The 24,708-nt window shown below is 45.1% G+C and overlaps 1 protein-coding gene across 2 annotated transcripts in view; it reads right to left on the reverse strand.

Annotated features, from left to right (window-relative positions):
* Positions 1 to 747: 747 nt before the first annotated feature.
* LOC119185251 (cytochrome P450 3A4) overlaps positions 748 to 24,708 on the reverse strand; it is a 47,986-nt gene continuing 24,025 nt past the window's right edge. The window contains exons 5-14 of one of the 2 annotated variants that reach the window (XM_075869647.1): positions 23,314 to 23,439; positions 16,121 to 16,373; positions 15,117 to 15,247; positions 13,902 to 14,013; positions 7,605 to 7,698; positions 7,160 to 7,268; positions 6,993 to 7,081; positions 5,944 to 6,084; positions 2,384 to 2,549; positions 748 to 942 (exon numbers count right to left, since the gene is read on the reverse strand). In XM_075869647.1, coding sequence (XP_075725762.1) covers positions 859 to 942; positions 2,384 to 2,549; positions 5,944 to 6,084; positions 6,993 to 7,081; positions 7,160 to 7,268; positions 7,605 to 7,698; positions 13,902 to 14,013; positions 15,117 to 15,247; positions 16,121 to 16,373; positions 23,314 to 23,439 — 1,305 coding nt within the window. In that variant the 3' untranslated portion in view covers positions 748 to 858. The remainder of the gene's footprint in view (positions 943 to 2,383; positions 2,550 to 5,943; positions 6,085 to 6,992; positions 7,082 to 7,159; positions 7,269 to 7,604; positions 7,699 to 13,901; positions 14,014 to 15,116; positions 15,248 to 16,120; positions 16,374 to 23,313; positions 23,440 to 24,708) is intronic. The other variant, XM_075869648.1, reaches the window with a different exon arrangement.

Consider the following 24,708-nt stretch of genomic DNA (forward strand, 5'->3'; position numbering starts at 1 on the left):
ACTTCGTTCCTGGACTTCTATACAAGCTATAGTTCACTGAACACAACAGTTCACCAATTGTAAATACACAAACAAAATGTCGGTAAAGAACAGAGAAGTTTGCCATGATGCTGTCACAACAAATCATTAATTATAGGTCACCGGTTATGTGCCGCATTGTAATTGGAAAAGCTATGCTCATAGAAAAAAAACTGCTGCCAAAATACGAAACACATATCTGGATAAACTAGCTGATTTTAATTTACTCCTCTTTCTCTCTGTCTCTCTTGTTTTCTTACCGTGACATAAGTGACATTAGGTCCATGCAGAGGAGTTATGTGAAATGCTTGCACAGATTTGTGACGCTGCTTAAAGAATTAAATGACAGTAGCAGGTCACTCGATAAGACGGATGCTTAGGCTTGGTGATGATTTCGAATCAACGTATTTCCACAGCGCAAGAAAACGAGTTGTGATAGCGTAACTACAAAAGAAAGACACATGGAGAAAAAGTCAATGATTTGTCTTGTGCTTGTGTCTTCCTTCCATAGCTACCCAGAAACTACTCGTCTTCTCGCGCTGTGCAATTTTGTTGACTTAAGGTCATCGGGGATAACAATAACAACAGCAGTGATGCCTTGCCTCGTTTCTTCACAGCGTAAGTGCAATCTAAAAAAAAGTGAGCATTTCACGAACGTGCGCAGCTATTGTATTCAGAGCAAGCAGATGCTCCCATGAGTCGACGGTATGATTGACAGCTTACAAAATGTTATGACACACAGAGTTTTATTATACATAGACTGAGTAATATGTTGGAAAAACACTCGTGTAGCAGAATAATGTCAAATAATGCTGTTAGTTTTGGATAAAAAAAGCGTTATTAGATAACTTTTTCGATCTTGAGCCAGATGCCATCCTTAGGCATCGCGAGTATGAAAGTGGACTCCAGCTGTAAGTCTTTTTCCTGAAATAATAAACGATGGGCTGATTTAGCAAAACATTCTGTTGTACGATTTGCTTCACGACAGTAGGAAAAAAAAGTAGCACGAAAAAGACAAGAAAAACATGAGAACACCATGTACTGACACTAAATCATCAGCCCTGTGTTGTCGTGTAGCGCTTGCGTGGTTTGGAAGACTGAAAACTTGATAATGAAACTAGGTCGTTGAAAGCGGGTGCAGATAGGAAAGACGCCCAACTTTTAATTGAGTCTGATAAGCATAAAATACTTCCATAAATATAACTACGCATGTGCAAGAACTAAGAAAAAAAACACGTATGCACCCGATCCAGCGTGCCTCTTGAAAACGTGCTGAGCAAAATGAAATAGGAAATTTTGAAGGAGAAGATTCGATCCTAACACATTTTACGTTGGGAAGTGAAGTAAACATGAATGTAGACACTTGAGCATGCCTTGTGTTTTTCGGAGATGACATACGTAGACTAAAACGGAGAAATCATTGGACATCTCACGCTGATGTCTTCAGGCGCATTGATGCCATCCGCCTTAAGTGTCTCCGTCTTCAGCCTGCCTCTAACGCAGCTAATCTCCTTGGCACCCGAGAAGAAAGCAGAGCACCAGCACTGGCTTGGCCCTTTAGCATTATGGTATTTTTTGTGTAACTTTGGGGTAGATGACTGCCCAAGTTTCCTCTGTACCTGAATGCTTTCAAAGAGTATATACAGAATTGGGGTTTCCACTGCTAAATAAGAAAACTAGGATTCATCAGCAGCCTAGAAGGTTTTTGAACACTGTGACAAAACAGTGCTTCGTCCTGCATGCTTGCTGACACTGGGCCGTGTTTTTTGCTGTTAAGTCACTATGTTCAAGTCAGGGCGTTTGTTATGCCTGCAAAACTGCAGTGCAAAAATAAAGAGCCACAAAAAGAACAGAAAAATAAAACGATTAATTTCGCTATTGGAAATATTTGAAAATTTGGTAATGATTAGTTTCTATTGGCACTGAGATGAAAAAAAATTCAACAGTAAAATTGCACAGTTGCCCATGCTTTCTTGCTGGGGCTTCATGCAAACATGTTTAAATTGAATATAGGTGAATGTAAAACTGGGTAAACATGCTAGTGATTTAGAAACACCGCAAGTGCACAATAGGAGACATAAGGGAGCTCTATTTTGCTGCCTCAAACTCACTTGCGTTGCTAATAACTATTAAGTGTGATAGCCAAAATTATTGTTTTGGTCATTTACCGCCTCAAGTTAACTTGCGTCACTAATAACAAATAAGGGTGATAGGCAAAATGAATGTTTGGTTAGATAAAATCACCGAAGCTAAAAAGTCTCGCTTCTGTATGAATGCATACTTGAAATATGATTGATGGAGACGAAATCTACTCTTGGGGTTCTTTGAAATGCTGAAAACATTATTGAGGAAAGAGCGCACAAACCTTAATGTGACGTTCACCGAGAAGAAGTTTGTATTTTGCCAGCAATTTCGCCATGGTTAGTTTCATCTCCAGCTGGGCGAATCTCATGCCGACGCAGTTGCGGGGGCCCTGACCGAAAGGCTGGTACACCACGGGATCAACAAGGCCTTTATTTTGTGGGCTGAATCTGCAACACAGGTCGAATGAAACAATAAAACTATGAGGACTGACGTCGGTGATGATTGGAATAGAATAATCATCAGCCTAAGTACGTCTTCTGACGAGAAAAAAAAAAACATCCTACATAATTATGACACTGACCCAGCCGTGTGCTTGCTACGGCAATATTACCACCGCGAACTCATTGGCCGACCCAAGGCTCTGCCTCCCCCTCGCACACTTGCCTTCTCGTGGAGCCCTGTCTTCTCTTTGGCTCCACGCAGATCGAGGACCAGGCAACAAATCACAGAAAGAAAAGGTGGGAGATCCCACGTACAGTGGGAATCGATGATATGCGAAGCACAAATGAGAAATGTTGATATGTCAGCACAACGTATCGAGGTGGAGGTAAATGATGCCGTACATGACTTCCGTGTCATGAATAGCATGTTTGAATGTGTCGTTTACCTTCGTCATCTAGTCACGTCACGTGATACCAAATGTAGTCTATGTGGAGCTAGTGAAGCGGCCGCGAGCACGCTATGAGGGTGGTATGCTGTCATGTTCTCACATGACACGCGTGTCAGTATTATCATGTTTGCACCAGTCATAGATTTTGTCATTTATTGCCGTCACGTAACGCCAAATTTGGTATGTGGGAATCTAGCAAAACGGCCGCGAGTGTATCATAAAGGGCCCGATGTACTCTAATGTAGCGTTGACGCGCGCGCACGCTGAGCACAGCGACGCTACGTTAGGGAAACGCGAGCACTCTATATTCTGGCGCCAGGTGCGACCAGCGTCCGTTGGTGCGGCCGATGGAAACCGGCACGAAATGTGACAGGCTGCTTTTCGTGCCGATGCGTTACTCCGACAACACTGCGTCTCCCGTTTTTTGTGACGGAGGGACGCTGAACGCGCTGCAACGCGCATGCGTCAAAGCAACGCAGCGTGGCGGGCGCCTGCGAGTACATGGCAGGACCGACGCCTGGCATGGCAACGCAGGCGTGCCGGCGCATTACGTCACGTCGAAATGTATTGGCTCCTTGATGGTAACATGTAGTCATGTTCTCACATGACACGCATCTCATGATTATCATGTTTGCACCAGTCACATATCTTCATCATCCATTGGCGTCACGTAATACCAAATTTGGCATATGTGAAGCTAGTGAAACGGCCCCGAGTGCATCATGTGTGTGTGGCATGTAGTCGTGTTGTTGCATGACACGCATGACATGATTATGATATTTGGATGTGTCATTTACCTATGTCGTCCGTTCGCATTGCGTAATACCAAGTTTGGTACATATGAAGCTAGCAGAATGGCCGCAAACGCATCATGAGCATAGCATGTAGTCATGCTGTTACATGACACGCATCTCATGTTTACCCTGTCTACACCAGTATCATACCTTCGTCATCCATTCACGTACCGTAATACCAAATTTGGTAAAAGTGACGCTAGCGGAACGACCTCCAGCGCATCATGAGCGCGGTATGTAGTCATGTTACATGACACGCATGTAATGATTATCATATTTGCACCAATCACATACCTTCGTCATCCATTCACGTACCGTAATACCAAATTTGGTATATATGACGCTAGCGAAACGGCCACGAGCGCATCATGAGCATGGCATGTAGGCACGTTGTTACATGACACGCATGTCTTTATTTTCATGTTAGGGTCAGTCGCTTGCAATCATGCCATACCATACCAGTTTTGCAACATGCCATGTGAACGAAACCATCACAAGAGCTGCAGGACCATTAAATGTAAATCACGATATTCATGACATACATGCCATGATTTTCATGTTGTGACTAGTCAAGTATGTTCTTCATACAGTCATGTTATACCATATCAAGTTTGGTATCGATACCATTATCGACACGGCCAGAAGAGCTAAAAGTCGTAGGCGGATAGATAGGTAGATAGACAGATCGATAGATTGATCGATCGATAGATAGATAGATAAATAGATAGATAGATAGATAGATTGAAACGCTCAAAGTAGCCGTAGTTCGCAAAGAAATGCTTCGCATTTAAAACTATGCACGTTAAGAGACAAGGAGAGAGCGAAATAATGAGTCAGTGAAGAACAGTGTGTTAGGAGCAATATATAGAAAAGAGCTGAATACCAATCGAGTCGTAGTGTAGGTAAACACCTGCAAAAAATAATAACCTTCGAGAAAATAAGTATAAAAGCAACATACAGTGTTCGCAGAACAAGGACGAATTGCTGTGAATAAATATTTGCTTTCTATACCTCGAGAAATGTAGCATTCAGTAAAGATATCTCTTCGGGAACAGGACCTCAGCAACATTGCAGGTCTCCAGGCTACATGGGAGAGTTAAGTGGGGCAGGGAACAAATGTGTGCTTAAGACAGGTTGCTCGAAGTGAAAAAGAAATGGACAGGGGCAGCGCATGTAGCAAGATAACCAGTGGGTGTTAAGAGTAACTGGCAGGAATTACATATTTGTAGACATAATGCAGCACTTTCATGCTGAAACAGAAACTGAAACATTCAGAAATAATAGGGCTCCCCATTGTCGCTGCCTGTTTCAATTTATGCATGTTTTAAGTGCGACAGCAGCAGTGTAGTATGTTTTATCATTTATACCTTACAGAAAGAAAAAAATGGCGGAAACATAAGAGACAGCGGTACAATGTTCGTCACACAGCTATATTTTGGAATTGGCCATATATGTCTTTTGCAGTGGATAATAAATCTCAGCCAGTAGACAACCAATCAGTACCGAGAGTATATTTTGTACAACTCCATGAATACCCGCGCTGTAGATATAAAAGTAGCATAACATCGCTAAGCGATACAAGAAACACGTTGTTGTATCTTTTTACGTTATAAAACTATTCGTGAAAGAATGGGCCAATAATTTGTTCGGCTTTTTTCAACTGGATTTCTCTGGAGGAGTCGAGATTTAAGCGACCCCGCCTGCTCCATCTACATAGGTTCTGGCACGCAAAAAAAATTTAAATTTTTCAGAAAACCTCTCACATTACGATACTTAGTAGGACCGTGCCGTGACTTTAGATGAGCATCTGCTGCAAGAGGCAAAAAATTTCTTAGAAGTCTTCTTCGTGGACAATTAATTTATTGAGCGTTCGTGATCAACAGCCATGAGTAGATACCTCCAAAATGACGTGTTAATCCTATACTATGTGTTCAACGTGGACATAAATATGTTCATGTAAACGATGTATTGCGAAGGGAAGTCTGGCATGTGGGCCGTTCATTGCAGAATAATTGTGGCATTGGACATACAATCGAAGGAAGCACTCGAATGGCTACGAATTATGGCAAACAGACAACCTTTGTAAATTTGACTACGTGTGACGCATTGAGTGGCTGCCTTTATGGTAATTTACATGGTAAGAGAAAAGGGAAAAACCTTTCGGGATCGAAGACTTCGGGTTTCTCCCAGAAATTCGGGTCATGATTCAGGTGGTGGGTGGGGATAACGATGCTTGTTCCAGCGGGTATTTTCATATCCTTGTGCACGTATTCACGAGCGCATCTTCTTGTCGTGAACCTGCCAAGCACAGAATCAGCGTAAGTAATTCAATCAACGTCACAAAGCGAAAGGTGACAGCAATGGTAGTGGCATCGGTCATGTCATTGCATGGTAGTTCATTGTGACATGAGAACTTGAGAATACATTGTTTTGAGCTTTTGACGGTGAGGAAAGTAGCAACGAAACTACTAAAATTTGAAGTCCAAATTAGGTAAATCTGTGGGCCGTCATGTTGGTCTAACGCTTATGCTGCTTGGCGGCTGACCAGTAAGTTGAGGGTTCCACCCAAGACGTGGCGATGGAATTTTAGATAGACAAGAAATGGTAGAGGAAAATTTACTCTGTGGCACCATGCACGTCAAAACAAATTAGGAGGTCAAAATTTGAAGAGCCCCGTTTTTTCTGAACCCCAGAATATTATATATAGCTTTTGGCACGCGAAACCTCGGAAATATTTATTACAGTACTATCGTCATGGGAACTACAGTAGGTAGAGTGTGTGAACGTGATGAACAGATCAATTTCGTTGGCTATTCGTAGATTATTATGTTGTCTTAGCGGACATGTTTCAATTTTACATTTACTCCCCTGGTGCCACCACGCATGAAATCTCGTAATAATATTTGAAAAAAAAAGAAACTGGAAGAAGGTGGTGATACTAAATGTCTGTCTTTAGCCGAGTGTTTAAAACGTGAAACAGTGTTTACCATTGAGACCCTGTAGCACACAGAGACACATACGCACACACACTCACACACGTGGAAGTGCACCTGAAAACAAATTCTATGATGTGATAGGAACGGTGTTATCCTTTCCCCACTTTTGATATAAATGTTTGCACGTTCCATGAATAATCCAGGCAATTACCCCGAATGATTGTCGGCTCTGAATGAAAAGAACTATTAAAATTACATAGAATGACTCACCCTACGACTGGCGAATAAAAGCGCAGAGATTCTGATATAATCTGGTCCAGGTATTTTATGCCAAAGACGTTGTCGTACGTGAAGGCACCCTGAAAAAACACGTTTTTACTGTGAATGACGAGCGAATAGAAAAAAATTGTGGAGAGATAGTTCATAAATTGACCTACGTCTCTCTTGAGGACGGCAAGGACATCTTCTCTGAGTCGGTCCTGAATGTCCTGGTGTTTCGCCAGAAGATATGACAGAAACGCCATCGATGAGCCTGTCGTCTCGAACCTGTAAGTTATGCAGTACATAACTTCTTCAATGTTGTTAGAAGTTGCTAGACGCGAGCACGCACTGCGATTCCGCGAGTTTCAATTCAGATGTTACGTCTTCAGGTATTGTTTTTCTTCTGCTGAGCCATAACAGTACTAGATGGCTTATCGTTTCCCACTGTGAACATTTTGGACAACGATGTGATATACCACGCTTTGTGTGTGATTACTTTGTTGTAATATTTTTGTTGAATTTAAGCATGTAGTTGTCCAAATGACTTCCTAGTCGCTGACCACAATATTTCGTCCACTTAGCGTCGAGCAAGTAAGTATTAGAACGTGCGTTGATTCTTACCCCGCTACGAAGAAGCTGAAGCCATTGGCCAAGATTTCTGTATTCGTGAGAACACACGTTTTTCCACCTGCTTTTACCTTTTCAGGCTGGTTCCCTAAAAGATAAGGGAGAGGTGACTTACGTACGTGGTTACAGTATGTCGTTAAAAGCATGGTGCACATTCGATCGATCACAAGAAAGGCGATTGATTGATATCTGGGGCACAACGTCCCTAAAGCACCATAAGATTTTTAGAGACGCTGTAGTGGAGGGCTCCGGAAACTTTGACCACCTTGGGTTCTTCACCGTGCACCCAAATCTGAGCACACGGGCTTACAGCATTTCCGCCTCCATAAAAAATGCCACCGCCGCAGCCGGGATGTGATTCCACGACCTGCGGGTCAGTAGCCGAGTACCTTAACCACTAGAGCACCACGGCAGGGTGGTAACAGAAAAGCAATGAAAGAACGAAAATTGTGAATTAATAACCAAAAAATGATCGCAGTTTCCCGAGTGGGAACACTGGTTAGCATGCGGAGCATATATGTTGAACTGCGATAAATGTGGTTTGTAATTTGTGACATGCGTGTGTGTTATGAGTGAACACGAGTGAACACGAGTGAACACGCACGTACGTATGCTGAGGAAGAGGATGTTTATTGATGAGACGCTTTGGGTATTTTGAGCAAGATGGCCTTATGCTCCGGAAAGTGGAGGGTGGGTGGGTCTGGGTCCGCGGTCAAAGGTTGAAATTTGCAAAGACGTGGTCGATGCAAACCCCGCGAACTGTGGTTGGATGATGTTTGCCGTCGTGATTTGCTCGTTTCAGCGAGTGCTGCGACTCCATGTAGACGACCACCTAATCGTCCTTGATAACGTCGACGTTGAAGTCACCAACAATCACAAAGGGTCGTCGTTGCGGTCGTTGTTTCAGGTATTCTTCCTCGGCTTCGTCGACGTACTTCTCCACGGCGGCACGCGATAAGTTGGGCGAGAAGTACATCTTCATGACGTCTACTCTGGAGACGCTAGCGACGCAGTGCTCGCCGTTGGCGCGTTGTTGAGCGCCGGACTCGACGCTGACGACTCGCGTTTTTGAGAACACGAGCATGAGTACGTGGCCTTGCTCACCGCATCGCGAGCTCTTCTCAGCGCGGCCTTGTCTACGGACGAAGTGTGTTCGGAATTGCTTGCGGTTCCGCCAACACGATGGCTGACACTATTGGATGGGACGTCAGTAAGTGTGTTTGCGGATTCGTTAGCATACGTTTTCACCAGCGACATCGGACGTAGAGCGACCGCACAAACCAAAGACAAAGGGCGGCGTGCCCCGACACACGGTTATTCATAGCGAGCGCCGGCCCCGGCCTGCGCATGCGCGCGTTAGCATAGAGATTTCGCACGTTAAACTAAAGGTCACGCTGCACGCGGAGGGGAGAAGCGAGCGCACAGTGCGCGCTGCGTTGAGAGGAGGAAGGAATGCACAGATGGCTGACAGAGGAGGAGGGCAGGCTGGGGACGGTGACGGCGCATGACTAGCCCCTAGTATATATAGCATGCTCCGCATGTAAAAAGTCACAGCTTTGCCGCAAAGATGAACAATGAAGAAACTGGAAGGTTACGTGCCGAATGGCAAGCAGATCGAAACGTGTCCCACGTTTCTAACGCACAAATGACGCACGAAACGTACTCGCCGGTACAGATGAACGCGAATAAGTGTCTCAGTTGTTATTTCACTGTGTCTAAAAAGCGCGCCCTTTTCGCCAATGGAGACTGCACAATGGTTGCAGTGACCTTTGTGCGCCCGTTCACTACAAAAGTGAAACAGTTCTAGTGAAAACGCAACGCCAGCTAAGGCTTACAGCCTAGCTTCCCAGTTCTTAGGTCCATGTGTAGGGTATAATGGAGGCTATTAGAATTGCACTGAACAGATACGAAAGTTGGTGTTTTTTAAATTTAATTTGATACAGATTTCACATTTCTATCTTGTTTTGTTGATGTCCTGTGACAAGTTGAAAGTGCACCGCGATCTTACGGACACCCTGTATTTAACACAAATAAAATACTTGAAGGACTGTCGAAAAGGATGTCAAACATTTTCGCATTATTAGATGGGTGTGAAAACCTTCTTAGAAACATATGCTGGCTGAGAATGCATACCAGACAATTTTTATGATCATCATCATCATCATCAATATCAATATCATCATCATCATCCTGACTACGTCCACTGCTGGACAAAGTCCTCTCCCATGTTCTGCCAGTTAACCTGGTCCTGTGCTTGCTGCTGCCAATTTATACCCGCAAACTTCTTAATCTCATCTGCCCACCTAACCTTCTGTCTCCCCCTAACCCGCTTTCCTTCTCTGGGAATCCAGTTAGTTACCCTTAATGACCAGCGGTTATCCTGTCTACGCGCTACATGCCCAGCCCATGTCTATTTCCTCTGGTTGATTTCAACTATGATATCCTTAACCCCCGTTTGTTCCCTAATCCACTCTGCTCTCTTCTTGTCTCTTAAGGTTACACCTACCATTTTTCTTTCAATTGCTCGGTGCGTCGTCCTGAATTTAAGCTGAACCCTCTTTGTAGGTCTCCAGGCTTCTGCTCTGTAGCTAAGTACCGGCAAGATACAGCTGTTATACACCTTCCTTTTGAGGGATAGTGGCAATCTACCTGTCATAATTTGAGAGTGCTTGCTAAATATGCTCCACCCAATTCTCACTCTTCTAGAGACTTCAATCTCGTGGTTCGGCTCCGCGGTTATTATCTGTCCTAAGTAGACAGGTAATAACTGCTTTTACAACTTGAAGTGCACTGTTACCTATCTCAAAGCGCTGTTCTTTTCCGAGGTTGTTGTACATTACCTTCGTTTCCTGCAGATTAATTTTAAGACCCACCTTTCTGCTCTCCTTGTCTAACTCCGTAATCGTGAGTTGCAATTCGTCCCCTGAGTTACTTAGAAATGCAATGTCATCGGCGAAGCGCAGGTTACTAAGGTACTCTCCATTAACTCTTACCCCTAACTGTTTCCATTCTAGGCTTCTGAAAACCTCCCGTAAGCACGCGGTAAATAGCATTGGGGAGATTGTGTCCTCCTGCCTTACACCCTTCTTGATTGGTATTCTGTTGCTTTCTTTATGAAGCACTATGGTAGCAGTTGATCCGCTGTAGATTTCTCGCAGGATGTTTATATATACTTCATCGACGCCGATTCCGCAGTGTCTGCACGACGGCTGATATTTCTACTGAATCAAACGCCTTCTCGTAGTCTATGAAGGCTATGTCTAGTGGTTGGTTATATTCTGAGCATTTCTCTATTACCTGATTGATAGTATGAATGTGGTCGATTGTTAAGTAGCCTGTTCGAAATCCTGCTTGTTCCTTTGGTTGATTGAATTCTAATGTTTTCTTTACTCTGTTAGCAATTACCTTTGTAAATAGCTTGTATACTACAGAGAGCAAGCTGATCGGCCTGTAATTGTTCATGTCTTTGTCATCTCCTTTCTTAAGTATTAAGATGATGTTTGCGTTCTTCCAAGACTCTGGTACTCTACGCCAGGAGACACCTCGTAAACAGGGTGGCTAATTTTTCTAACACAATTTGTCTTCCATCTTTCAGCAGATCTGATGTTACCTAATCCTCACCAGCAGCTTTGCCTCTTTGCATGCTCTTCAAAGAGTTTCTGACTTCTTCTATCATGACTGGTGGGGTGTCATCTGGGTTATTGCTAGTTCTTATAGTATTAAAGTCATGGTTGTCCCGGCTACTGCACAGATCTCTGTAAAACTCTTCCGCTATTTTCACTATCGTATCCATATTGGTAGTTATTTTGCCTTCTTTGTCCCTGTTCCAAGTTTCCTTTTCACTGCTTTGACGCTTCCTCCGTTTTCGAGAGCGTGTTCGATTCTCTCCATATTATACCATCTTACACCGCATACCTTACGCCTATTAACCAACTTTGAAAGCTCTGCCAGATCTGTTTTGTCTGTTGTACTTGGAACTTCCATGATTTGACACTTCTTAATGAGATTCTTCGTTTCTTGGGAAAGCTTGCCAGTGTGCTGTCTAACTACCCTGCCTCCAACTTCCACTGCACACTCCGTAACTATACTCGTCAGATTATCATTCATTCCATCTACGCTAAGCTTGGTTTCCTCACTAAGAGCGGAGTACCTGTTCGGAAGCAAGCCTCTGAATTCCTGTACATTCCCTCTCAGTACTAGGTCATTGTTCGGCATCTTGCGTATCAGTTTCTGTCGTTCCTTCTTCAAGTCTCGGTGAATTCGAGACCGTACCGTTCTATAGTCACTGCATCGTACCTTGCCAACCACTACGACATCCTGCACGATTCCTGGGTGTGCGGTCATTATAAAGTCTATTTCGTTCTTATTTTCGCCATTAGGGCTCCTCCATGTCCACTTGTGGTTTTCTCGTTTTCGGTTGAAGGTATTAAAAATCCGTAAATTATTGCGTTCTGTGAATTCCACTAGTAGCACTCCTCTGGCGTTTCTAGTCCGATGCCATAATCTCCTACTGCCTGGTCTCCAGCCTGTTTCTTCCTTACCTTTGCAATTTAATGCTCTCGTCAGTATAGTATACTGTGTTTTTACCTTACTCATTGTCGATTCCATGTATTCATAGAAGCTTTTAACTCAAGCGTCATCATGGCTGGATGTAGGCGCGTAAGCCTGTAGCACCTTCATCTTGTATATTTTATTCAGTTTAATTGCGATACCTACCACCCTTTCATTAATGTTATAGTGATCCCCTATGTTGCCATCTATGTTTCTGTGAATTAGGAACCCCACTGCCAGCCAAGCCCTGATAGCAAAGGACGTGCCCATTCTGTAGCAACGTATAGGCCTCATCTGTCCTCCTAACCTCACTGAGCCCTATTATATCTCTTTAAAACGCTCTAGCTCCTCGAGTATCACAGCTAGGCTTCCCTTACTAGATGAGGTTCTAGCGTTAAACGTTGCCAAGTTCAGCTTCCAATGGCGGCGTGTCCGGATCCAGAGATTCTTAGCACCCTCTGCTGCGTTGCATATCTGACCGCCGCCGTGGTCAGTTGCTTCGCAGCTGCTGGGGACTGAGGGCCGTGAGGTATTTTTGACGTATGCATGTGGGAGGTAGTGACCAGATACTGCACCAGAGTGGCCAATCCTTCTCTGGTGAGGGAGTGTGTTCCCGGTGGTGGATACCGGTGAGGCTGCACTCCTGAAGTGTACTAAGGGCTATCCATTTGTTTCGCAATGTTGATGTGGGAAAAGGACCAAGCAGGTCTAACCGAACACGGTAAATTAGTTCCGTGGGTATGTCAATCGGGTGAAGATGGCCAGCGGGTAGCAGCGACGGTGTTTTACGACATTGGCATAGGTCACACGTGGCGACGTATCAGCGTACCGAGCGAGCAAGGTCTGGCCAGATGAAACGGTGCTGGACCCGCTCGCACGTGTGGGATATGCCAAGGTGTCCAGCCATGGGAGCATCGTAAAGTTCGGTGAGAACACAGTGGCGCAAATGCTTAGGCACAACAAGGAGAAGGTCGGGCCCGTCTGGTCGGAAAGTGTGACGGTATAACACGCCCTTTTGAATGACAAAGTGATGGACGGAAGCATCGTTTGGGGAGGATTCCATACGACTGATGATATCAAGCAGCACTGGATCACGCTTCTGTTCTTCCCCAATATTAAGGAAGTCGGACACTGACAAGATGGAGTTCTCCGTGGGCTCATCAGTGTCCTCAGGATCGTCGACAGGTTACCGGGAGAGGCAATCGGCTTCATGGTGTAGGCGGCCTGATTTGTAGACCACCGAATAGGAAAACTCTTGCAGGCGCAAAGCCCAGCGACCAGGGCGGCCTGATAGATCTTTCAGACAGTTGAGCCAGCAGAGCGCGTGGTGGCCGGTAACCACCGAAAATGGGCGTCCGTATAGATAAGGTCGAAATTTCACGAATTTTCAAATGTTCAGTGACAATTTTCATATAGCTACCTTAAAAAAATTTTCTTTTTGATATCGAGGCAGCGGCTTTTCAGTGACATATCATTGCAGTGTGACGTCAATTTGAGAAAGCCACCCGCAACTTGCTAGGTCCAGATCTTAAGAATAATGAGTGGAGAGCTGTTTGGAGAAACTGACAGTGAGTTCGCGTTTCGCGGGATGGTTTGCTGATGCTCAGAACTTTGGAATCAAAGTTAAATTCTTCATGCATGTTGTCTAAAATATCTTTGTTCTATGAAGTCTTAAAAACGTATCAGTACATTTTTAACCTGGACTGATACATGCTATGAAACGTCGGCAACGCTTAGTACCTTCAGATGCGCTATCAGCATCCCCGGATGCCGTGAGCGAGTGCACGTTCACAAGGTTAGCGTCCTCCACTTCAGCATTGAGCATCAGCTGCAGAAGATCGCACCTATTTCTCTGAAACCATGAAAATTAGACAATTTATTGACGAGCTTGTTATAAATCTTACAAGTAATAATAATAATATTAATAATAATAATAGTAATATAAAATAGTTGCTGTAGTTTCACGCCTCAATACCACCTCATGAGGCTCCGGATATTTCACGCACCTGGGTTTGTTTAACGACTGCCTAAATCTAAGCAGTTGAGCCTCAAGCATTTTCACCTTCACCGAAATTGTGGCCACCACACATAGAAGGTGCAGAAATGCCAAGTGATGTAAATAGTGTTGTACGCACTAGTGACAATGAAGATGATCTTTTTCATCTGTGAAAGCAGAGTGCGATTGAAACAAAACTGATTTGCTGAATGAAACTGCCATGTTTACGAACAAGATGCCACCGCCTACTGTTGACTACCACCAGCTGATGCTTCTCAGTGATGGCAAACGTGTTGTGTTATCTAATTACAAGCACTGTTGGAGATTAGCTGCCATACGAACAACGTTATCTCATTCGATATAAATCCAATATCATGTTACATGACAGCATCACTCATGTCCCGCAATGACGTTCTTCAGTGACATCAGCACGATGCCTCTGACCAGATAAGATTGTGGCGTCGTCATTACGCTAGCAATGAGGTCATCATTGAATTCATCTCATCATATTGTACCACGCGACGGCGCCCTTCACATAATCTTGTGGCCGACGTTTTCTGGTGAGGTCACCACAGAACAAGCGCCTGTCCTGTATCTTTTTGGCTCTTTGTTGCCATATTTTTTGGGGCTAACTTTGCATTGATAATATATTTTATACCTCGCAAAAATAGAACATTTGCCCGGTGCTGTGTTTATTGGTGACAAAAGGGACTGTGACTTTAATCACGGTAACGCACACGCTTCATTACACACATTTCAAGGTACATCTTCATTGAATGATCAAGGCAGAAGTGTAACAAGCAGGAAAAACGTGTACACGTTTTGCAAACGTATCTTAAACTGCGATTTCGCATTTATCTTCCCGTTTGTGCCCTTCAAAAACTCCCGAAACGTGACCCTGGTAGAGGGAGAGATGGACCGTCAATTTAGCGGCGTTGACGGCTACTTAAATGACCTACCTCACGGTTTTCACGACGAAACTGTATGATGGAAGTGATCTCGTCAAAACACTTGTCTGCCGCCGTCTTGTTATGTCGTGAACCGAATGATATGATCAGCCTCCACAAAGTATTAAACTCCGGAAAGCAAGCTGGAAAGGAAAACTAAATGAAATCTGGCAAAAACATTGAAATTAAGAAAAGAAATTGATGCGATAGATAAGAATGCGGTGACGTCATGTGACATCGCATTTTTAGGTGGCGAGGCAAGGTAGGTCCCATTACTTCTTGCATCATCATTATCACCACCACCACAACCACCACCACCACCACCACAACCACAACCACAACCACAACCACCACTCCATATTTCATATGGGGTGGTGGTGGCCCAAATTTCAATTTTTTGTTTATATTTTCGACTAAGATGTCCAGCTCTCGCTTGTTTCTTGATTCGCTTTGATCTCTCCTGGTTTCTCAATGTTACACGATTTTTTTTGCACTGATCGCTGCGTCATCCTCAATTGAAACTGAACCTCTTAGTGAGCCTCCAGGTTTTGGCTACACTGCTAAATATCGGTAATCCTATTGAATAACCGATAAATCGTACTCGCGCTTAATTTAACCACATTGGGATTGCTATTTCTTAGCATGAACTTAAGTGCTTGTATACCTTTGACAGTGAAACTTGTAGAGTTTACTCTGGGCCTTGAGACTAAAATTTCTTTTTTTCGCTCTAAATACGAGTGGCTGCATGTCAACTGGCCCCAACACAGACGGAGCGGTCAACACTGTGCTAATGCTTGTGTCCGTGTTTTTCAGTGTGATGTACCAGGCCACAACGTTTGTCGTCTTTATTTCTTTAGTCGAGTGGTCGTGTTACAACGCCCACCTACTCAGGCTGAGTACTCCAATACAACAAAAAGGTGTTTACACAACAGAAAAGTTTTCAAAGCACAAAATTTACGAAAAACACTATTTTTGGTGGTATATGTTTAGGGTAGGTACAGTATTCTTAAACGTACCAGTAAGGAAATGTATCCATGCCCGGCGAAATTGTTGCAAGCTATCCAACGTTTCCCGAAACAGCGACTCCGTTGTGCTCTTCATTCGGTCCTTCTGCTGCAGGTCGGATTCGACACCAAACGCCGATCGAATGATGACGTCTGCGGTGAGTCTCTGGAAGAGATCGCGGAAGTCGAGAGCTTCGTCCTTCTTCCTCAGGGATTCGATGACTTGAAGAAACTCGTTGGAGCTGTCGTCCATTAGGCTTGCCATCTGAGAAGTGAAAGTCGTCTATTTGATCACTGGCTATATATACACAGTTGAAACAGGGTCTGTATTTGCAACACCCTCTTACGCTAAAAACTTCTCACAAGAGAGTATTGCCACCAATCGCCATGCGAGACATTACAATAACGAAGCCAGCTGAGCGATAGGAAAACGCCTTTACCAACTTGAACTGGTATAGCGCATTATGGGGAAGAAGAAAGGGCCGAGCAGACCGACACAAGAGGACAGAGCGCTAACTTCCAACTGAGCTTTATTGTCAAACTGCATCAAATATGTAGACCGGCGCAAGCATACAAAACCACCCTAACGCAATGACGAGATAACACAACATCACACCGTCACATATCACAGATTCATAGGCGGTTATCCTAGATTCATAGGCGGTTTGATCAATGCGAAGTGGTAAAAAAGCACCCGTCACAATTAACTCGAGAAATTATAGAAGCGCATTGTATAGCAAGAGCTGGCAGCACGTGTATTAGCGCTCTTGTTTGGTTTTATCGGAACATGAAGTGGCCTTCCTTAATCAGGATAACCGCCTATGAATCAGTGATATGTGAAGGTGTGATGTTGTGTTATCTTGTCGTTGCGTTAGGGTGGTTTTGTATGCTTGCGCCAGTCTACATATTTGATGCAGTTTGACAATAAAGCTCAGTTGGAAGTTAGCGCTCTGTCCTCTTGTGTCGGTCTGCTCGGCCGTTTCTTCTTCCCCATAATGCGCTATACCAGTTCAAGTACGACGAACCAACTCGCCCAATCTTCAACACTCGTGGCCTTTACCAAATAGTTATGAAAGAGATAAATTTGGCTCCAGAAACCCAGAACCTCCGATTCATGTGACTAGTTACATGGTCGAATTGTGTGTTGGAATAGTTTACTATTGCAATAGCAATTATATGGACACTATTGGCTGGATTTAGCTGCTTGCGTTGACGTCACTCACTGTATGCATGTATACGTAACACACACACACACACACACACACACACCACACACCACACACACACACACACACACACACACACACACACACACACACACACACACACACACACACACACACACATATATATATATATATATATTGTCACGGACGGCTATTTTTGGCGACACCGCGTCACGGCAATTAACGGTACTCCCCGACTGACCGTGAGAAACGGCGGCGCATGAAAGGGAACCGAGAAGTGCAAATTGGGGTGCTCTTCTTAGAATGTCGCCGCCGACGGTTAATCCTTTTGTAACTGTGGCGGCGTCTGCAAGGTCGTAGAAGGCCGCGGTATACCCCGAACAAGGATTAGACTACGAGACACACCGGCTGAGAGCCAAACGTTTGACCGTTCCCACGGAGAAAAGCGTGGGAAACGCTCCGGTGGCCAAGCCGTATGACAACAACCCGACAGGTTGTCACTCTCGCTAGTTGCGGGCCCTCTCCCAATTAAAAAGGGGTGGGGTCAAAATATTTTTGGGATGGAGTTTCCATCAATTAAACGCGCATGATTGGACCCACGTAGAGCTTTCTTGTCCCCAAGGAGGAAAGCGAGGAGACACGAGGGGGATTTAAGCGCAGGATTTTGCCCTGCTAGGCAGACTAGTCGCTGACCAGCATGGTGTAGAAACAGATCAACAAGCATCTCTTTTAGAAGTTTTTAGTGTGGCTCTGTATCGGCTGGCCACCTAAACTTAGCCGTTCGTCTAGTTGTGACGCGATATTAACGTCTGCAACGTAGACATCGGGACTTCGCCTCGAGTTAGCTCAACCTGCTCGAAGTCACCTGCAAGCACTAGCCTCCCGAAGCCACCAGCGTTGCAACACCGCCGACATCGCAGTCGTGCCTGAACTCTCTTCGAGTTCTCGCATCCGATCGTCGGGGACACAACGCTGCCGGTCATCACACGTATGCCTTCACCTGTTTATATCTTCGAACTTTCTCCTCCGTCGTTCTATTCTTGTTAGTTTGTGTAGTTTGTAATAGTTCTCTCTCGTAAGCTGATTTATTGTTTCAGTTATATATTTCTTTAGTTGTATCAAGTGTCGATGTATTTTGTTAGTTGTATTGAAGTGTTGTATTAGATCCCGTGTTGCTGCAATATCACTAGAGTAAAGTTTGTTTTGTTTTCCCACGTCTCTGATCTCTTCACTGTCTCTGCTTGCGTACGGAACGAACCAACCTGCTGTCATTCCCGTCGCCGACTTCGCGCTGGCGACGCTAGAGTGGCAGCTTGTAACAAAACTGGCGTTCGCGACAGGATGTTCCGTACAAGAGTAAGACAGTGAGGGGTGAACGAGAACCGTGCGGACAGCGTGGTGATAGAGCCGCACAGTTGAAGCGGTTGCATCCTCCATATGATTGCGCTGTTTTTATAGTGGCGTTATAGTGACAGTTGCAGTATGGAGTGTATGGATTTTGATAAGTGGATCACGCAAGGTAAACAGTTAGGCCTCGAGGGCGCCGAACTGAGACAATGGGTTAAAGAGCAGCAGGAACAGGCGCAGGCGTTAGCCAGAGAAGAGCGGGCACGGGCCCGGGAGAAAAGGGAAAATGAAAGGAAGAGAGAGCGCGAAGAAAGGGCGAAAGAACGAGAAGCGGCAAGGGAAGAAAGGGAGAGAGAGCACAAAGAAAGGGCGAAAGAACGAGAAGCGGCAAGGGAAGCGGCAAGGGAAGCCGGAGAACGGGAAGTGCAGTTACTGCAATTAAAGATTCGCTTCAGTGAGGGTAGCAGGGTGAGCCGATCCAGCAGTGAGCACGGCGATGCCGGCGAGGAACTGTCATTTGAGCGAGACAGATGGTGTCAAGGGCTACGCACGGTTCTGCCTTGCGAGGCAAATGAAGCTGTTGCGCGACTAAGTCAGCAGAACGCGAACAACTACGAGGTAGTTAGGCAGAGATGTTCCGGATATTCCGAACTTCTGTCTGGACAAAAGAAGAGCAGCTCAAACAAGAGTCTGAAAGAAAGCGCGAAACAGAAAGACAACAGTCTGAAAGCGAGGCGCGTCGGAAAGCGATGGACGTTAAAGTGTGGCAGGAAGCGCTAGAACCAGAGATCGCGCCAGAAAAGGGCCCGCGTATTCTAGAATGCATCAAGGTAGAGTATGCTGAGAACGAGGCCTTGGCCGGTCTGGAGGTAGAGACGATGTCGAAAGACGCTCCTTGCGTGGATGAGGAGAGTGCCAGCAGCCCTAATGGGCCCAGTAAGAGGCTGGAAACCTCCTTCGTGCCTCAAGAGTACGATTCGACATCGTCAAATGTAGGCATGATTAGCACAGTGGCGAATAAGAGCGAGGACGCGACGCTTCAGGAATGCAGCGATGTCGTCGGAGAGGGCCCAGTTAATGGCTTCATCAGTGTGGACCAAGCTAATTTGGCCCGACAGTCCGTCGTGACGCCGAGTTCAAAAAGCGTTATCGGGAGAGAAGACCTAGCACCAGCTCCAACGAGCTTCCCAACTTTTGAGGTCCCGAAGCGACATGATGATGGCATCGAGGGAAAGGAGGTACACAAACATCGCCGAAAAAGAAAGAAGAGGAAGCGTACCACACTGCGTGAGCCTAGGGCTGGTCCCAATCCGTCCCGACAGAGACGAAAGGCTAGGCCGTTAATCCGTTTCAAGAAACGTCAATGGTGGCGTTCATGGAGGCACAAGGGGCGAGCCAGGTGTGGGGTAAAGGAAGGTGCGTCACCCGAACTAAACGCGCGGTTCATTTCGACGACTTCGGGAAAGCGGCCTTGTGAAGGTTCAAAGTCGAAAAGGCACAACGGCTAAGTACTGCGTGGGGGCGACCACAAAGACACTATTACCCAGGCTTCCCCCCTGTTTCTGGCGTCCCTTGCACATTCCTTAGGGGAGCCGACCGAAATGCAGAATGAGGCGTGACAGCAGGACACAGCCTGGCGTTCGTGGTTTTCGTAACCTCTGACGTGCTCGAAAGCCGCCGGGAAAGCGACCCCATCGTGTGCGATTCAAGCGAATCTAATTAAAAAAAGGGGGGCGGTCAGTTTGAAGAATTGTGCACGTGCGTGCTAAGTATGGTTACTTAGTGTTGCTTTGCAGATGCAGACTTCAGTCATAATTTTTGCAAGTTACGCGATGCGGTGTAAATTGTATAATTGTAAATTGTATATATATATATATATATATATATATATATATATATATATATATATATATATATATATATATATATATATATATATATATGAAAACAGAGGAAAGAAGAAAAAAAACCAAAAAAGACCCCGGCCCGCGGAATCGAACGTGAGAACTGCGCGTCGTGAATGCGAGGCGTTAACCACTGAACCCACGAGAGGCGCCTCCTTGAACGTTTAAACGGCAAACTATTCCCATCTGCCACTCACCGCTGTTGGCGGGCATTTCGGGGGGGGGGGGGACTATCCTGTTTTTAGCATTATCAGGAAGATGACTCAAAGAGCGCGCGGCTGCTCTCATCTCTCACACGTACTATGCCCATCGGAGAGAAGGGGAGTGGACAATCTCTCCCGCGCTCTTATCCCCCGGTGGGGAGGATCGCACGTTTTGGCTGTTGTTGCCTTCGCACTGGAACGGTTCTGTTGTAGTTGCGGGGCGCACCGTGGTCACTGCAATCGTTGCACAGCCTCTATTTGCGAAAAAGGCGCGCTTTTCAAACACAGCGAAGTAACAACTCAGACGCTTATTCGCGTTCATGTGTACCTGTGAGTACGTTTCGTGTGTCATTTGTGCGTGAGAAACGCGGGGCACGTTCCGATCGGTTTGCCATTCTGCACGTAACTTTCCAATTCATTGCTATCGCGTTCATTGCTTCGCCTTTGCGGCAAAGCCTCGGCCTTTAGTGTCTATCAAAGTAAGAATGTATCGTTATGGTTAACATGCTAACTACTACGTAGATATGTGTGAAACCAGTGTGCAGTATCCACACAAACTTCCGCTCAGCCCCACGAAACAGCACGTTTAAAATTGACACATAATTACAAGCGCCTGGTTTAGTTATTATGGTGCTCGGCAGCTGACACGAAGTTTGCGAGATAGAATTCCGGCCGTAATTTAGATGATACAGGTCGGGGCAGATGGATTTGAGAGCACGTTAAGGAAGCCCAGGTGGTTGAAATTTTGTTATCGTTACAAAAAAGGCCTCTCTCATATTTATTACAATAACGCCACGGTGATATATTTGTTATGGTTCTTGACTGCAGACCCGAAGGTATTCATAACAACTTCAGGTCGCGGTGGTGGTGTTTTTGCGAAATCGAAATGCCCTAGGCCCACGTACAGTGCGATGCCTGGGCAGGTTAAAGAACACCTGATTTATTTGATTTATTTCATTACCCACAGCGCCAATTGGCATTACAGTGGTGGAGCGTTTACAAAAAGTAGAACACAAAAATAGAGATGGTCAACATCTCCAGAGCCCTCCAATATGGTGTCCCTGATAACCATATCATGGCTTAGGCGACGTAAAATCCCATTTATTATTACATGCGACTACATAATATTATTAGATATCATAAAGTATATTATGTTGTGTAACCTGTATTTACCACATGTTTGCATTTATGCATTGTCGTACAACCTAGAGCAAGTTGTTTGCTGTTTCTATGTATTCTGCTGTATAACCTATACGTGTTGCACTATACTTGTGCAAGGTGGGAGACATGAAGGAGCTTGTGATAACCTAGCTTCTTCTAGCTTTTCAAGTTAGTCGTACACTCATCTGCTTGGTAAAAACCGCATTAATCCTGCCCTAATTTTGAATATACTAATTGACTAGGGCCTAATTATGAATATACTGACCTGTTTTGTTTTCAATGGTAAGCTTTCAAATGAGAGGCATTTATCTCGGGCTCAATTAGCAAGGTCATGATCAATGTGAAGCTAATAATCTAATCCTCACTTGCACAATCCTAATTATCATATAAGTTAAGACTAACTACCATGGTCTTACTTAGCGTGTTCATGAATAACGTAACGTTAATCAACAAGGTTCAGATAGCTCTTCAACTAGCATGTTTTAGTTAGCCTGGCCTTAGCCTACATAGCGTCATTATCTTGATGTTCTTAAGATGTGGTGCAATTACGCCAGCCTTACCATAACTTCCACAACTTGCCGTAATTAGCTTGGCCATAGCATGCCCTGGCCTAGCTAGCCGAGTACACTGCCCAGTCAAATAGCTAATTACCCTACCGTGCGTGATCAGGTGATGATGTAGTCTACGAAGAAGGCACGCACCAGCTGAGCAGCGCGCTAGAGTGCGCAGGCCAGACGTGATGATTAAGACGTGGTCTCAGGTTTAGCTGTGGTTGTGATATTGTTAGACGCGCGGCAAGAACTAATCTCAGAGGCAACCTTGTTGAGTATTCTAAAGCAATCTTAGTAGAGGTATTGAAAGCATCAAAATAAATTTAAACACCGTGTGCGTCTAAAAAAAATATCATCCCGTAAAGTTTCTGACGCCTTCATTGCACGGGTGCACTTCTGCACTTGATGGAAAGAAAAACAAAGGAAAGAAGATGCACGTGGTTTGAAACCACCACCCAACTTTGTCGACCGTCCTTGACGCGATGCCAGGTCCCTTCGTAACGAATGAAATGCAGCGCGCTGAGGGGTGAATTGGACTTTGTCGTACTGTTTGCTCAATCAAAAGTGGGTGTCGCCAGAGCTCGCAAGGAGCCCGAGCTGATCTCCAGTTTCGCCAAGCTCGAGGGATTTCGCTTTAGATTTCGTTTGAGATTGGCAGTTTTCCTTATTTAAAAAAAGTTAATAAATATTTATACGCACTCTGTTGCAGCTTGTATGTCATCTTTTCGGTGACTTTAATACTTTTCTTCGAATTGTGCAGCTGCCGTCAAAACCTCTTTTCCCGTGCCCGCTTCATCGAGTGCCAGTAATGTAGTATGATGGGCTACCGAGGTGAATAACGTTTCCGCTCACCTTCTTCATGTTGCTCATCGTGAAAGCGGGCGTCAGAAGACTGCGCATCTTCTTCCAGCGCTCTCCCTGAGCGTTGGAAATGCTTCCTTTGTTGATCGGATGAGTGCTCGCGAAGCTGGACCACACCTGTAAGTGTTCGTACGCCTTAACATTTATTGCTTCACTGTGAATTGGTGAAGTCCCTACGCACTTTTCGTGCATGGTTGAGGCACCATTCAACGTTGCGAATACAGAACCAATACAACAAAAATGAACAATAAGGATTCTTTTTTCATGTGCAAGTTATGAGAGTTGACGATGCTTGGCGTGTGCGCGTTTATTTGTTTTGATTATTTATTACAGCGAAAGGTGTTAGGAGATGACAACTAGGGCCTCGCGCAGTGCCGTAGTTGTCCAGCACCGCCACCGGTGCCTGTAACCACATCGCGCTCAATCGAAAAAAAAAAAAAACCTAGCATCAATGACACAGTAGCGTTCCAACCCAGGTCAGCTGGGTGCCAGCAAAGTATTCTACCACTAAGCCAGGCTGTTTTTTTGCTTATTGCTTCTTCATAGGCGCGCACATCAAACCACAAGCACAACAAAAAGAATGATTTTTGATTTGATATGTGGGGCGTAGCGTCCAAAACTACCATATGATTATGAGAGACGCCGTAGTGCAGGACTCCGTAAATATCGACCTCCTTGGGTTCTTTAACGTTCACCCAAATGTGAGCACACGGACCTACAACATTTCCGCCTCCATCGGAAATGCAGCCGCCGCCGCCGCCGGGATTCAATCCCGCGACCTGCGGGTCAGCAGCCGAGTACCTTAGTTTCTGAACCACCGTGGCGGCGCACAACAAAAAGAAGCAGTAACAGTCCAACACAAACTAAAATTCCCTAAGTGCTGCCAAGGGCTCCACCCTCGACAACCACTCAGGTGCAATCTCCAGAGTTTTTTGCAGTTCAACACACTTGGCCATACATTCACGGAAATACATTCGTGCAGGCCATTCATCCTGATCGCAATAAAGAACTCGCCATACGGGCCCGCCATATACAGTGAAGGCCACATAGAATAATCAAATCGAAAGCCATTCCCTTTTCGTGCACTATTGACAAAAATCTTATAGCATAATAATTTAAAGGTAATTCTTTTTTTAACGTCCTTTGAAGTACATCCAAAAATATACTTCCTCCCAACAATGTAAGAAAACATGGTCCATAGTTACCAGTTTTTCACAGATAAGGCAGTTTGTCCCCCAAGGTGAGTAAAGACCACGGTCAGCTTTAAATGTCCCGACAGATAATGTACAAGAAGGACTTCGCGGCAGGAGCCACTTGCATTCTCTTCACTCGTTTAAGCACATCTTGCGCTTAACCTCCAGTGTACATAGCATGGTACAGGAGTTC

The sequence above is a fragment of the Rhipicephalus microplus genome, chromosome 7 (assembly GCF_043290135.1).
Source record: "Rhipicephalus microplus isolate Deutch F79 chromosome 7, USDA_Rmic, whole genome shotgun sequence".
In the NCBI taxonomy this organism is placed as follows: Eukaryota; Metazoa; Arthropoda; class Arachnida; order Ixodida; family Ixodidae; genus Rhipicephalus; species Rhipicephalus microplus.